The sequence below is a fragment of the Crinia signifera genome, chromosome 4 (genome assembly GCF_055691185.1).
Source record: "Crinia signifera chromosome 4, ASM5569118v1, whole genome shotgun sequence".
NCBI lineage: Eukaryota > Metazoa > Chordata > Amphibia > Anura > Myobatrachidae > Crinia > Crinia signifera.
The window spans coordinates 103291272-103307385 of NC_139220.1; the positions used below are offsets into that span (position 1 = coordinate 103291272).

Sequence of the window (16114 nt, forward strand, 5' to 3'; positions counted from 1 at the left end):
GCTTCACCACATTACTCAGAGATACAAGGCCAGTCTAGTGAAGGGACAGTTCAGTTGGAAACCAGAAGAGGCATGGGTGTAATTTACTATGATAGGATGTTGCCCATAGTACCAATCAGAAGCTATTATCTTCTATGAGGTGATTAATAAATAAGTAGAATCTGATAAGATGTTGTCCATAGCAACCAATCTTCATAAATTTACCCCAAGGACTGGTTACTTGTACATTATTTCACACCAACAGTAGACAAAGTAAACTGATATTCTAGTATCCCTGTGCACGAAGAATGGAAGAAAATTGGTCACACTACCAGGGGTGTAAAATATCAGATGAATCTCTAACTATGCACATATCTGTATAACCTGCAGTTGTTACCCCATCTACCAACACTTCTTCGCCTATGTACGAAAATCCTATTTCACCGATGCAGATGGCGCAGCAAATGAGATGGGTATGACTCGTGAACCACCGTAGGTGTATGTACCGGTCTTCACCACTGCATGCACAGTGCTAGTAATCACATAACCTGGCTGACAAACTCACATGCAGCTCTGACTCGTGAACCACCGTAGGTGTATGTACCGGTCTTCACCACTGCATGCACAGTGCTAGTAATCACATAACCTGGCTGACAAACTCACATGCAGCACTGACCCTGTCCCAGTACTTTTTTTTCTCTCCTTTTAATGAAATCATAAACATGTCTCTTGAAAATGTTGCTATATAAAAATGACAACAGCCATAGCACCGTGTGTGGTGGCATCCAAATGGTGATTTTTTGCCACCCCATTATCTTCATTCCAGCTGCAGTAGGTGGAAGGAATGACATTTAACAGATCATACTTTAATCATAAATACAAAAAGAGCAACATTCATTTCTTCGTTCATGTTACTATAAGTTATCTCCTGCACTTACAACAAATAATTGATTCACATATAGAAAGTTGAATTGGTTCAGATGATCGAGGAACCCAGCACAGCAGCAAGCTTCCGGTGCCAGAGATGTAGTTTAGGATAGCAGCCAAAGGAGCCTCATACAAACTGTTTCTTCTTACTTGTAGCTGCCTTACTGGCCAAGTCTTTGGCTTTCTCCTTTGCTTTTTCTGTTGCTTCCTTTGCAGTTTCTACCAGTGTCCTTGCTGGAGTATCCCCTGGAAGAACAGTGTAATCAGCTGGGTTGTTACTGCAATTAGACATGCCAGCTCTATAACACTGACTGCTGCAGAATACTTATGATACCGTACAAGTGGGGTGAGCCCTTATTGGTAACATGCAGGCACTAATTAAGAAATGACAGGGAGAGAAGAATGTGTTGCCTTTCTGAAATCTATTCTGCTAAAGATATTTGAAAAGTTTATTACATTTACTTGGCCTATAATTATTTATTTACCCTAAATGTGTCACAGTGAAGAATGCATCCATAATACTGCACCCTTACGCTAGTCAGCTGCTGGAATTTCAGAAAATCCTCTGCATCTCTGACGGGGAGGTACAACAAGTGCATTGACCTTGTTCTAAGTCACATTTCCTGTCATGACTTAGACATTAGCAATGGAACACTGAGCAAATATCCTGCCTATACAGTAAGCACATATATTAGTAAAACAGGTGAATACATGCAACCACCTACCTTGCATTTTTGCCAGGATAAATTCAAAGCCCTTAACTGCTTTGGTCACATTACTTTTGAACCGAGCTAGACCAAACTCCTAGAAAAAAAAAGAATGCTCATTTAATGATTCAAGGTGCAGTCTTCAAGGATATTGCAAGTGGCTTATTATATCTTATCTATTTATCAACTCCATTTTAAAATGTATAGGACATGTGGGAAACCAAACTAGGCCAGGACATTATCACGCAACTGTAAAGTCTGGACTCAAAGAACAAAGCATCAGTATGCTACTAGTTAAGACAGAAACTAAACCAAAAGTGGATCAAATAAAACCAATGAATGATCATGCATCTAATAAGCATTCATTTATCAAAAACAGTGAAAAAAGCATTTTGAATAAATAAGAAATGATCATCTTGCTACATTATCCCATGTATGCGCTGCTGTGGGTATCCGGATGGCTCACAGGCAATATCTAGGTAGATAGTCAATAGATCACACAAAAAGGTGAACATGAGTTTTTGGACTCTTTCCTGCTTCAATACGTACGCGGACTGCGATGGAAACAGTACAGTGTGCTGAGCACAGCGAAGCCCCAGTCCTGAAGCATGAAAAGCAAATAGAGCCATGCAAGGGTACGCACTACACTAACTGGGGGTCCATGTCCTCAGGTGTTTTTACACAAAAAACCCTGGGTACTTGTTTCCTAGCACGGCGCCCACGATTTTAATCTTATTACATAGTTTTGATTGCATGCGATGCGATCAAAATGATGATTTCATTGTACAATCACCCTGATGGGTGATTAGTATGTTATATGCACCCCCATTATTAATGCCAACCCGAAGCATGGCAAGCGCAGCGAGCCCCCCAGGGGGCGGCGGTACGCGTCCTACGACCTTTTCATACCCCTACTATCCACGTCGGTGTGGAGTTCATTTTATATAGTGTGGCGAACGCAGCGAGCCACCGAGTCCGGAGCCCCGCGAGGGGACGTGGATAACTTCACATGTATTCTGCTGCGCTCGCCACGCTTCGGGCTCGTCACACTATATAAAATCAACTCCACGCCGATATGGATAGTGGAGGTATGAAAAGGTCGGCGAACGCGTACCGCTGCGCTTGCCATGCTTCGCGGTGGCGTTAACGATGGGGTGCATATAACATACTTATCACCCATCAGGGTGCATGTACAATTAAATCATCGTTTTGATCGCACCGTATGCCATTTTAATGGCATGCATGCAATGCAATTTTAAAATTGTACAGTGCGGCTCTTAGGACCCTTGGTGGGATCCAGCTGCAACCGGGCCGTCCCGTGTGTATGGACACATTGGCCATTACTTACTACTGTGTGCGGCACAGCATTTGGCCGTGCAGGGTTTCGCCGCCCGTCAGGAGCCGGAGCGTGTGAAACAGCCCTTAGAATATGTTAATAAAAAAACATGTTCAGGAAAGATATTTTGTAACCACCTTCAACCATACAGCGTTTTCACAGCTCCTGTTTAAAAAATGAATGTCTGAACAGTAAGTATATGCTTCTCCCTGGCAATATACTCCATCCTCCTGCATGTATAGATGTGGAGGACACAGTTAACTGTACACACTAGATGAGATGCATGATAATATCATTTACAATGGTCGTTACTGTACATCTCATTTAATTCCTTGTCCAGTGTGTAAGCAATTTTAATTCTAAAGATACACAAGCCAACTCTCACCTGAATGGGTCTGCTAAAACCAAACACCTTCGAAGACACCCACGCTTCTCTCTTAATCTCTGTCCAATTCCTGTTCTCTGAATGTTTACAGTATATGCAACGTTCCTCCACAGACTGTAAGGAAAACAAGAACAATTGCTGAATATTCAACTATATACTTTACAGAAGCAACTTAGAAAACATGAGCAATCACCCAGAAAGACGTAAGTACTGTGCAAGTCTAGAGTAAGAACAGTTTTTCCATACACTTGCTTACCATGATTGTGCTGTGGTTTATGTTCCAGGTATAGGTAGTCAAGGTTTTCTTGTGACAATCCATTATGGAGTCCTCTATAACGTATACAGCATTGGCCACATTGGCTGGAAAGAAACGCTCTGCCCACCTTGGCAGGCGGTTGGTCTTTGTTAAAAGCCTCCTGGTCAACAATTTGTGGTCACTGGTCACCTCACGGTATAGAATGTCTTCAGACAGGACATGCTTGCTTAAGCCCAGCAGCAAACAGAGCAGGCAATAAAAATACAAACGTCCAATTATTATATTTACAGTATAGTCTACATGAAATAGGTGTCAATGTGGTTGAAAGCTTACAGGATATTTAGTGCGAGATGCATCCAGCCTACAGAGCGGAGAAGTGGACAAGCTGTCCAGCGCACCTAATCCGCTTCTTCCTCTTGGTTTATAAAATATACTTGTCTGCTTCTGAAGGTTTGATACATTTGCTCCTAACAGGGAAACCCTATTACCCATGATCGCTGATAAAAGGTTTAGAAAGCCCGAAGAATACGGCTGCGCCGTGTCTTATCGGGGATATTGTTTTGCTTGCCTCAGGCAGGAGAAGCAAAATCCTAGAAAACAGCCCTGTTTTCCAGTGAAGATAGGGCTATGGTGTCCAAAAACACACAGGTTTCACTGAACCTGTGTGTCTTTTTCATGAGAACTCATGCTTTTTAATTGGGAGATCCATATTGGACAGCTCTATAAAAAAAACATAGGTAAAAACATTGGGAAAGATGTAAAAAAATAAATACAACAAACAAACATGTTTTTCACACTTTTCCCTTATGTTTTATCGGGTATAATAGGAAATCCCTGAAAGTCTCTTGATAAAGCTATACTTAAACTAAACACAAACCAAGTAATAAATATACTTGGAGGTTAATCCAATTGAACATAATCTAGTGCGTGTACAAAGATCCACATATCTAATACGAGATGAGGCGGAAACTTGCCCGCTTTGCAACTAACTGGAATGACCCTAAAAGGTTTCCACTACATTAGTAGTGTCATTTCATACCATACAGACAAAGTGGTCAAATTCAATTAGCTGTTTGAGGTTGCTTTTGCTGAAACGCCAGTATACAACTGAAAGCAACCCCATGTTGCTCAATCTCACCCCTGGCTCGCATTTTATACAAATTTTAACACAGTTTCCTAATATAATTTTTTTTTTTAATTTACATTAGTATCAAGAGAATACACAATTAAAAAATCAGTATCGATACTTGTTTCCTAGCACGGCGCCCGTCGCATACCATATTTAGTGGTGTGCAATGCGATGCGATATTCATGTTAAATTAACAGGAGTGCTTGTACAATTAAATATCGCATAGCATTGCATGCCAGCAAATGGCATGCGATGCGATTTTTAACTGTACAAGCACCCTGATGGGTGCTTACAATGTTAAATGCACCCCCATTGTCAACTCCACCCCCACTATCAATGCCAACCTGAAGCGTGGCGAGTACAGCGGTACGCGTCCTCCGACCTTTTCATACCCCCACTATCCACTCCGACCTTTTCATACCCCCACTATAGTGCTTGTACAATTAAAAATCGCATCACATGCCGCTATATTGCATGCAATGCAATTGTATAAGATGTAATATGATCGAAATCGTGGGCGCCGTGCTAGGAAACAAGTACCTCAGTATCTTATAATCTTGCAAGTACAATAAAAGTAATTCAAAACTGCAAGACCAAATTTGGGGGAGCTCTAAAACCCAATTTATATGGAAAGTTGTGAGGCAAATTTTTACTAAAGCTGGAAATGTATACATTTTTATTAATAATTCAATAAACCACTCTGACTGAAAGTGAAGAACAGCTATGAGCTATTGGATAGCTTTGGTGAAAGAACAATACTGTTTATTCTTAAATGGTATCAAATTTGAGAGAGAGGCAGCTTCCATGCTAGTGGATGAAATAAGTTTACGTTTCTGAGGCTTTTCTGAACATTACATCATATGATGTGTTCTTTGCATATCAGCCTACTGCCTCTATAGTGCAATCTGAGCACTTCTAGCTAGGTCAAAATGATGTTATCTCAAAGCAACAGGCAATGTACTCTGGCTCGTCTCACATATCAATAGGCAAAAAGAATACATCCAATGTCAGGTGTCACATCTCAGGTTCAACTTACCTGTAAGGGTTTGGATAACGCTGCCAAAAAGCGGTGAATACTTGGTCCCATGAGCTCTTCAGCTCACTAAAGCCTAGAAAGTATTTTGCCATTGTTCCCAGAAGAATTACTACGTCATGCACAACAGGCTCAGGAAATCATCAGAGGATGGCAGTGTGGAGGTCACCTCGAGTAACCGTCTGGATCCAGCGTGGCACTGTAGTGTGTCTGTCCTAATGAGAGGACTGGCCCCACAATATGGAAAGAAAAAAAACTTTAGAATCCACCTGCCCCAGCTGTCACACAGGCACTACTTCCCTACCGTATACCTGCCCCAGCCACCACACAGATAGGCACTACTACTCTCCCATATACCTGCCCCAGCCTCCACACATGCAGGCAATACTACCTTACCATATACCTGGCCCTACCATCACACAGGGAATACTACTCTGCCATATACCTGCCCAAGCGTCACACAACCAATAACACCTTGCAGTATACCTTTCTTAGGCATCACACAGGCAATACCACACTGCGTATAACTTCCCCAAGCATCACCTAGGCAATGCCACCCTACAGTATATCTTCCTCAGAAGTTTCACAGGCAATACTACACTCTCGTATACCTGTCCCCACTGCCACACACACACACACACACACAAACACAATGCCACGGAGCCATATACCTGCTCCAGCTGTCACACACGCACACGTTGCTACCTTCCTGTATACCTGCCCCCCCCCTACATGTTACCCTGATGTATACCTGCCCTAGCTGTCACACACACATGCACGGTTACCCTGCCATATACCTGCCTCAGCTGTCACACACACACACGCACGGTTACCCTGCCTCAGCTGTCACACACACACGCACGGTTACCCTGCCATATACCTGCCTCAGCTGTCACACACACACATGCACGGTTACCCTGCCATATACCTGCCCCAGCAGTCACACACACAGGCAATATTTCCCTGCCGTGTACCTGACCCTGCTGTCACACACACAGGCAATGTTTCCCTGCCGTGTACCTGCCCCAGCTGTCACACACACGCACGGTTACCCTGCCATATACCTGCCCCAGCAGTCACACACACAGGCAATATTTCCCTGCCGTGTACCTGACCCTGCTGTCACACACACAGGCAATGTTTCCCTGCCGTGTACCTGCCCCAGCTGTCACACACACGCACGGTTACCCTGCCATATACCTGCCCCAGCAGTCACACACACACGCACGGTTACCCTGCCATATACCTGCCTCAGCTGTCACACACGCATGGTTACCCTGCCATATACCTGCCCCAGCAGTCACACACACAGGCAATGTTTCCCTGACGTGTACCTGCCCCAGCTGTCACACAGGCAATACTACCTTCTTATCAACACGTATAAAGTAAGATTAGTTGCCCATAGCAGCCAATCAGCATCTGTCATTTCATAGACCATTATGGATAATTGACATAGAAGAAGGTGATTGGTTACTTTGTACAACTTCTCCACTTTACCTCTCTCCAAGGCTTGACACGTCTCCCACTAGAATAGTAGCAGCCACCTCTGTAACAGGTAGGAGGGCAGGGCAGGCTGCTGGCGACACTCTTACCTGCCCCATGCAAAGACTCAGCTTCTCCCGGTCGCCATGAGGGACTTGCAGGACTCCTCAACTTCCGGCAGTGTCGGAAACCGGTCACCAGTCACGTGACAGCAACAAGGTAGCGGTTTCCGGTGTCATTGTCGCTGTCAGCGGCGGGGAGGGAGCGTGTCGTTGTACCACGGGGCGGGGCCGTCGTTGAGCAGTGACAGACAGATCAGGAAGGGAGACGCCACCGCAACAATTTCTCAGGCCGGCCCCGAGCGGTGAACTGGAGGTCGGGACACCATGAGAGCGCTGCATCAGCAGACGGGCCAGTAAAAACAGAGAGACGGCAGCAGCAGCATCCTGGAATAGTCACTGTACGAGGAGCAATCTATGCGGGTGTGACAGGCCGGCCTGCAGTATAGCTGATGCTTCTGCATTGGTGAGATTTACCACACATATCACAGACATGCATGTCTCACACAGTACAGGGGTCTGCAATACACCCACAGCATACCTCACATGCCAGGGGCATACAGCATGCTTCACAGTCACATGACAGGGGGCTGCAGTACACCCACAGCATGCCTCACATTACAGGGGCATACAGCATACCTTACATTCACATGGCAGGGAGATGCAGCATGCCTCAGTTACATGACAGGGGGGAATGCAGCATGCCTCAAAGTCACATGAGAAGGGGATGCAGCATGCCTCACAGTCACATGACGGGGTTGCAGCATGCCTCACAGTCACATGACAGGGGGTTGCAGCATGGTAGTGTCTAGTTCACATGCAGTTTTGGTAATTTTCTCACCGTGCACTGGGTCCACGTATACCTGGAGGGGGAATATAAATCTGTGGCGAGCGAAGCGTGCGAGCGTACAATGCTGCAAAAATAAAACAAAATAACCGACACCTACATGAATTACAGATAAATTAAAAAACATTGTGAGGGCATCTAACAACTTCTGCCCTCACTGTACGTCACATCCTGTAACCAATACTGCATGTGAACTAGTCTCTACTGTTGCAGCATGCCTCACAGTCACATGACAGGGGGTTGCAGCATGCCTCACAGTCACATGACAGGTGGTTGCAGCATGCCTCACAGTCACATGACAGGGGGTTGCAGCATGCCTCACAGTCACATGACGGGGTTGCAGCATGCCTCACAGTCACATGACGGGGTTGCAGCATATCTCACCATCACATGACAGGGGGATGCAGCATGCCTCCTCACAGTTGGATGACAGGGGGATGCAGCATGCCTCCTCACAGTCGGATGACAGGGGGATGCAGCATGCCTCCTCACAGTCGGATGACAGGGGGATGCAGCATGCCTCCTCATTTACATGACAGGGGGATGTAGCATGCCTCCTCAGTTACATGAGGGAGATGCAGCACACAACGCATACCTCATATTCACATTGCAGTAGCACGCAGCACACTAAATATACACGCTGGCACACATTGCACAGTAGAGAACAGGGTCTGAGCGGTGCCTGTGTTTTGCCTGGCAGATGACGTTTATGCTGCTGGCTCATCTTGGAGGTCACTCTGCTGGAGTCTGGACACCATGAGTGGGCAGCGGGTGGATGCCAAGGTAGTGATGCTGGGGAAGGAGTCAGTGGGGAAGACCAGCCTGGTGGAGAGATATGTCCATCACCGCTTCTTGCAGGGACCCTACCAGAATGTGAGTTTTTATTTCTTCCACAGTGAGCTTACATCCCCCCACTCAAAGTAAAGTCTGTGCTCCACTCACTTCCTTATTGTCACATGCATTCCATCCCTCAATCCAAATGATACATCTGTAATTTTCTCATTACATTTCATATATGTCCTGTTATTTATTACTTTACACCATTATCACTCTATATTCCTCTCCTGTCACTTCCTCACTGCACTTCATCATACCTCTATCTAGAACAGTGGTTCCCAAACTCTTTTGAATCGCGGCGCCCTATACCCCTTTCACACAGAAAAATCCCAAAAACCCAGGTATTTCCCGGATACAAAAACCCGGGTAGAACTAGGCAGCAAGGGGCTGACCCCCTTTCACACAGGAGCAAAAACCCGGGTATTTCCCGTGTCGACCCCTTTCACACAGAAGCCGGATTTTTCCTGCAAAACTCTGTGTGTCATAAGAAAAGGACAGTTTTAAAGGCAAACAGAGATGAGATCATGAAAAGTGGGAGGTGTCTGCTCACTGCATTGCATTAAACATGGCTGACAGTTGCAGAACACCCTCTCTATTAACCTAAATACTATGACACAGTAGAAGTACAAGGACACATTGGTTGTATGTTTGAAAGAACTTGTTTTATTTTTCACAAAATATGTTTTATGCAGTTCACTTTAAATATAAAATGTTTTCAAATATAAATCTTCAGTGGTCATAAATACCCTTTCAACACTGAAACAACATTGAACTATTGCAACACGAGGTAGAATATGTATTTAGCATAGGTCTACTATCAGTGGTGGGTGAATAGGTTGTGCTGCCATCCAAGCTGGTATTGTATAGGGGAGACACACACCTAGTTTGACTGTCCAGCAGCCACACATTTTCATCCGGCACTGTATATATAGATAAACACTTGTATTTGCAATTTTTTGTACCTGTAGGGCACAGGTCTTCAACCTGTGGCCCTTCAGATGTTGTGGAACTACATGTCCCCGCATGCCCTGAGTTTTTTTGCCATCCTACTATAGGAAATGTCACAGTAGAAAAGGAAAAAAGGAATGTCCTTTTCGGATTGGGTGCACCTATATATATTAAAATATAACTTTTAATGAGAATATCTAAGAATTTTTGCGAAGTGTTAAAATTAATACACACAGAGATTAGACATACACATAACAAAGTAGGAAATGACAATTAATTAAAAATAAAGGTGGCAGACAGAGAGCTCTCTCAATATTCTTCTCTCGTTCGTGGATGGATTGGTGTAAGGGCACCTGATTTATTATTCAATACACGTTTGGCACTTAAATTACAGTTCAAATAGATGCAGACCTTTTATATATATGCTGCTTATTGGTTGTGCCTGCTCTGTGGATGCCCACAGTGTCACTATTAGTAGTCCTCACCCAACTGGTCACTAGCCCATTTACCCAGATTGTAACTGGGACAGAAAGTGGGCTGTCACCACGTGTGGTATAAAATTTATTTAGTTTTTTTAATAAGTGAGGTTGGTTATCATCCACTGCGATCCCGCATGTGGTGTTTGTGCATATCGTAGTTAATGAACCTGGCGATGGGTCTTAGGACATATATGTCAATATACAGAACTTACTACCAGGATCTATCAGACTCCTGCTTTATAATGCTGGTCTGAGATCACTGATAATAAATAAGTGGTGTGTGTAGGTTGATTCACCGTGTGTCCCTCAAGGAAGCAGCTGGTTATCCCTTATGATGTGTCATAAATACAAGCTCAATGGCTGGGCACATAAGGGTAGGAGGCACCAGTGAAATCACCTTTGGTACCACGCTATTTATTCTCGGGACTGCTCCGGATTAAATATTAAGACATATATATTTTGAAGAGCATTCACACACTCTGTTCATGAATATGCGATGGGTCTCAGGACACATGTGTCAATGTCCAGAACTTACTACCAGGATCTATCAGACTCCTGATTTACATTATTGGTCTGAGATCACTGATAATAAATAAGTGGTGTATGTTGGTTGATTAATTTTAACACTTCGCAAAAATTCTTAGATATTCTCATTAAAAGTTATATTTTAATATATATAGGTGCACCCAATCCGAAAAGGACATTCCTTTTTTCCTTTTCTACTGTGATATTTCTCACTGTCCTGGGGTAGCACACCTCCACCATTACCATAACCTGACGGTAGTGATTGCATTTAGGGGGTCCTACAACACACATTGTATGGTCTTGTGCGACCAATTTCTTCGGCCCTTTTTTACTATAGGAAATGGCAATGCATGGTGGGACATGTAGTTTCACAACATCTGGAAGGCCACAGGTTGAAGACCTGTGCTGTAGGGCAATTCGAAACACTCTGGCTGCTGCCGGGCAGTGAAAACCCGCACGGCCAGGAATCTGTGCCGCACACAGCAGTTTACAATGATGGGATCCGGCTGAAACCAGGCGGCCTGGGTGAATGGTCACATCTGTGCCCATTATTAACTACGGTGTGTGGCACGGCTTCCTGGCCGTGCGGGGTTTCGCCATCCGACAGGAGTCGGAGTATGTGAAATAGCCCTTGGTACACCCCAAAAAAAAAATATATATAAATATAAGCCCCAAACAGGGAATTTTTTTATTGCCTTAAAGATAAAGAAGAAGGCATACTGTGTACACATTATAGATTATGTTCAGCCACATATCTAGAGTATACTCTATTTGTACACATTTAAAAAAAAAAAGATTGAGAACTTTGATTCAGCTCCAAACTGAAGAACCAAATGAGCTTTTTTGAGGCTCATAAACTAAAGAACCATAATACTCTACTGTGTACATCAAAATGGAACACAGCATTTAACGGGCCTTGTAAGTGCCACTTTTTAAGCAAGAAAAATTGAACGAGCCCAGAAAAAATATAAAAACAACCATATAGCAACATTACTACAAATGCCTGTAGGCAGTGCTGATTACAGTGCTAACAGGAGTGTTATGATTACTGGCATTCACTGAATCATCAGCATAATTTTTCACATTGCCATATTGCCTACTATATCCTGTGCCATTGACAGTATCATGCACTGTCTCCTGTGGACTGGTATTGGCATGTGGCCTACTTGGCTGTGTGGCATGTGAAAAATTATTGCCCATGTTTTCAGTATAACTACGCCCTTGGCCCTGCACAGTAGTTTGGCTTGAATTTGAAGGCATAAATGTATGGCCTCTGTGTGGTGGATTACAATAATCACCCTCAGCGTACGGACTACACAGCTTGTAAGGGTGCGGATTCTGTAAAGTAGACACCATATTGGTAAGGAAGGTCATCTGTGCATCTCGATTTTCACGCGCTATGCGTTCATGCAGACCCACCAACTGTGTGAGAAAGGAATCTTGCAACTGTCTCTCGTTGTCAAAGAAGCGCTGCAGTCGGGCATCCTCTTGAGTTTGAAATTCAAGATCGGACTCTCGGAGATGATCTACCAGGATTCTTGACATTGAGCGCGTAGCAAGCTCCATCTTTGACGGTTTTTTCTTCCTTGCAGGTACATCAAATACTAAAAATAAAGGGAAAATCATTACAATCCAATAGAGCCATGCCAGTATATATATATATATATATATATATATATATATATATATATATATATATATATAGAGAGAGAGAGACTACTACTACTGGTTCCCACAATACCCCTCTCCAGGGCACACCACACGTGTGCTGTAGTAGTGGGTGCGGGGTTGTTACCTGTGTTACAGTGGGACTACAGGTCCCAGCAAGCCTGCAACACATGCTGATACTTGGGAGAACCACAGGTACCAGCATGTGGGGCATTAAAGGCCTGCTGATACCTATAGCCCCCTGTACATCTATTAAAATAGATACACAAACAATACTTGAAAAACTTACTGTTACGACGCAACGTTGGGGTCTCAGTCTGTGCAGGAGTGGGTGTCCCAGATGGAGTAATGGTGCTGGCTCCACTGTCCTCAACCTCAGCGTCTAATGGATCAATTGTGTCCTCCATGGCAGCAATAGGATCAGGGATGCTGTTGTCTATGCTGTCTTCCAACTCCATTATAGGTGGGCAAGATGGGCTGCATTCTGGAGTTATGCTCCGTGATGAAGCTGCACTGGATGATGATATGGCAACAGGGTTCACCAGGGCAGAATTGCCAAAGACCTCGTTACATTGGTCGAAGTAAACCCATTCCATCCTCCCAGCACCACTTTGTTGTAGTACCTGCGCAGAGCTTTTAGTTTGTTGACAACCTGCTGCTGGGTACGCACAATGCCCCTTGAAGTGAGGACCTTGGCAATATTGGTGTAGACTACATCGTCCTTCACTGTGCCAGTAATCTGTTTTCGGATTTCTTCCTCCCCTCTGACACTGAGCAGCTCACGGATCTCCTCATCTTTCCAGTGTGCCATGGCCATTTACTGCTGCGCTGCACGCCTCTGCCACGTGCGCTCAGCCAATCAGGGAACCTGTAAAGATCAGCCAATCACGCAGCGCCATGCTGCACAGCCAATCAGCATGATTTTTCAATAGTCGGGAGAAAAACACGGGTCGGACCCTTTCACACAGCCGCAAACACGTGTCTGATACGGGAAAAACCCAGGTAAATACCTGGGTCGAAGTCCCGGAACTTTTTTTTTTTTTTTTGTAACATTTGTTTATTAATTTTCATAATTTGAACAAACATGTTGAAAGCAGTTGACATTTGTACAATGTTAACATGAAGATAATTTTGGACATATAATTGGTGATGGACATGTGGTATACATATATTAGACCAACAGTAAGACGTCTGAAAACCAGCAGATCAGTATGAAGATACACAGAGTGTCTAAAGTAACGCGTCACAGGTTTCCCGAATCTCACCGGTGGTCTCGACGTTCCATTATATCCAATTTTCAACATAAGCTTTCAACACTTCAAACCTCATAAGTCAGATAAACATCGTAAGTTGAACTTGGGGGGGGGGGGGGGGGAGACAGTACATTAGGATAAGGGTGGGGGGGGAGGGGGGGGGATGGTACATTTGGTTATTTTATGATATTTAAAGTTGTGGTGTTAATGTTGTGAGTGAGTTTTGGACTGGGCGTATTTGTTTGGGGTCAGGGCATGCATTTCTCGACCACTGTTAGACCTGTGCTGATGACTATAGTCTATGTCAGGCGGTATCCTTGAACATCTTCATAATTTGATCTCTTAGAGTGTGATGTAATTTTTCGATATATCGTCCCCATTTCATATAGAACCTTGAGGCTCCTAGTTCGATATCAGGTATGGTGGATTGTCTGTCATAAAACAGGAATTTCAGTACCATTGATTGCACCTCACTTAACAGGGGTACGGATGGGACGGTCCAGTGCTTTAATATTATCTTCTTGGCTATTGTGACTATCAAGGTAAGTATTGGGATCAGGTGTTTGTCTTGGTTTCCACTCATCCAACTGTCAAAGTTAGCCAGGAGGAGTGCCAAGGGGTCCAGGGTGTATTTGGTTTGAAAAGTAGTGTTTATAAAATTGACCACTTTAAACCAGAATTTCTTGATTCTCCCACATTCCCACCACTGATGAATGTACGGGGAAATAGAGGTCTTGCATTTGGGGCAGAGGCCTTTTTCATCAGGTATGAAATGTTTTCTCTGGGCCTGAGATAGGTATGCTCGGTGTATAAATTTAAAATGTACTTCCTGGAGATAGGAGGAATTTAGATTTTTCATTATGTTCGGTAATTTCGAGGTGAACTGCTCTTGTGAGAGTGATGGTGTGAGATCTTTTCTCCAATTCGTAAGTGTGTTTGACCATATCTCCTGGGAATTATTAGATAGTATAGCGTAATATAAGTCCCTAGTTTTGAACGGTGTTTTTTCCGTCTTGTTCATGATTATCAGGATATGGTCTTGTTGGGGGTGCGTTATACCCGAAGTTGGTATGGAGTTTATGTAATGCCTGATCTGAAAATATACAAAGAGGTGACGATTTGAGAGATCGAATTTGTCTTTAAGTTCTGAAAATGTAAGTAGGTTGCCACCTGGGTCAAAAACGTCTGAGGTGTCTCTTATGCCTTTGTTTTTGAGTTGGGTGTAGATCTGGTTTTCTATGCCTGGGAGGAATGCTGGATTTCCCAATAGTGGAATGTTTTTACTGTGTCCTGGGTGTCGGTGAAAGGTTTTGTTAATACCTAGCCATGTTAGGTAGGTGTCGCGGAATAGAGGATTGTTGAGGGTCTCTTTTGGAATTTGGGTTCTAGGAGTGTGGAGGAGAGCTTTCGTGGAATATGGGGAGTTTAGTGCATCATCTAGTGCTGTGATGGTGTATGTGTTTGTGTTTTTTAGCCAGTCTAAGATAAATCGGAACAGGGTGGCGCTGGTATATGTTTGAAAATCGGGTAGGCCTAGCCCACCTTCTGCTTTGGGAGGATGTAGTTTCTGGCGTGCAATCCTAGGTTTTCCAGCTTTCCATAGGAATTTCGAAATGGCAGTGTTAAGTGATTTGATGTCTTTAGTTGAGATGCGAAGGGGAATCATTTGCATTGTGTAGAATAGTTTGGGAAAAATGATAGTTTTTATCACCGCTGCCCGACCCAAGAGGGACAGAGGCAGCAGCGACCAACTTTCTAGCAATTTGGTCACTGCAGCAATCAGCGGGGTGTAATTGATTGTGTATAGAGTATGTAGTGTAGCTGGGATATGGATTCCTAGATATTTGAAACTGGTCTTGACTATTTTAAATGAGTGTCCGATGGGATTGGTTTGGTTGTGGGAATTGGTTTCAGTAATTGGCATGAGTTCCGATTTGTCTATATTTACTTTATAGCCTGAGAAGGCGCCAAATTGGGTTATAAGTGTAAGGATTTCTGGGAGAGAGCGGTCCGGGTCAGCCATGAAAAGCAGCATATCGTCTGCGAAAAGTGCTAAGCGAAGGTCTAAAGGTCCAATTTGGATACCTTGGATGGAAGCTGATTGTCTTAAGGCGATTGCTAAGGGTTCTAATGCTATAGCAAAGAGTAGGGGAGAGAGGGGGCATCCCTGACGTGTCCCTCTTTGTATGTCGAATGGGGCTGAAATGTAACCATTGCAAGAGATTTGCGAGGAGGAGAGTTTGTACAAGGTATGTATAAATGAG

The 16114-nt window shown here is 44.0% G+C and overlaps 3 protein-coding genes across 4 annotated transcripts in view; 1 reads left to right on the plus strand and 2 right to left on the minus strand.

The window, feature by feature from the left end:
• Positions 1 to 824: 824 nt before the first annotated feature.
• PRELID1 (PRELI domain containing 1) lies at positions 825 to 7498 on the minus strand. Of its 2 annotated transcripts, none has more exons than XM_083182103.1 (6): positions 7345 to 7498; positions 5756 to 5979; positions 3591 to 3816; positions 3335 to 3448; positions 1632 to 1710; positions 825 to 1152 (listed from the first exon to the last, which is right to left on the minus strand). In XM_083182103.1, exons 2-6 carry the CDS (start codon positions 5845 to 5847, stop codon positions 1034 to 1036), a joined length of 630 nt encoding a protein of 209 aa, XP_083038229.1. In that variant the 5' UTR covers positions 5848 to 5979; positions 7345 to 7498; the 3' UTR covers positions 825 to 1033. The 2 variants fall into 2 exon arrangements, with proteins under 2 accessions (XP_083038229.1, XP_083038231.1); XM_083182105.1 differs by having other exon boundaries at positions 7250 to 7405.
• The window catches only part of RAB24 (RAB24, member RAS oncogene family), a 38821-nt gene continuing 30127 nt past the window's right edge, over positions 7421 to 16114 (plus strand). Inside the window, exons 1-2 of the mRNA XM_083182106.1 lie at positions 7421 to 7759; positions 8841 to 9013. Coding sequence (XP_083038232.1) covers positions 8897 to 9013 — 117 coding nt within the window. The 5' untranslated portion in view covers positions 7421 to 7759; positions 8841 to 8896. The remainder of the gene's footprint in view (positions 7760 to 8840; positions 9014 to 16114) is intronic.
• LOC146072375 (uncharacterized) lies at positions 11277 to 13196 on the minus strand. Its single transcript, XM_083179638.1, has 2 exons — positions 12887 to 13196; positions 11277 to 12533 (listed from the first exon to the last, which is right to left on the minus strand). The coding sequence occupies exons 1-2, from the start codon at positions 13191 to 13193 to the stop codon at positions 11923 to 11925; spliced, it is 918 nt and encodes a 305-aa protein (XP_083035764.1). The 5' UTR covers positions 13194 to 13196; the 3' UTR covers positions 11277 to 11922.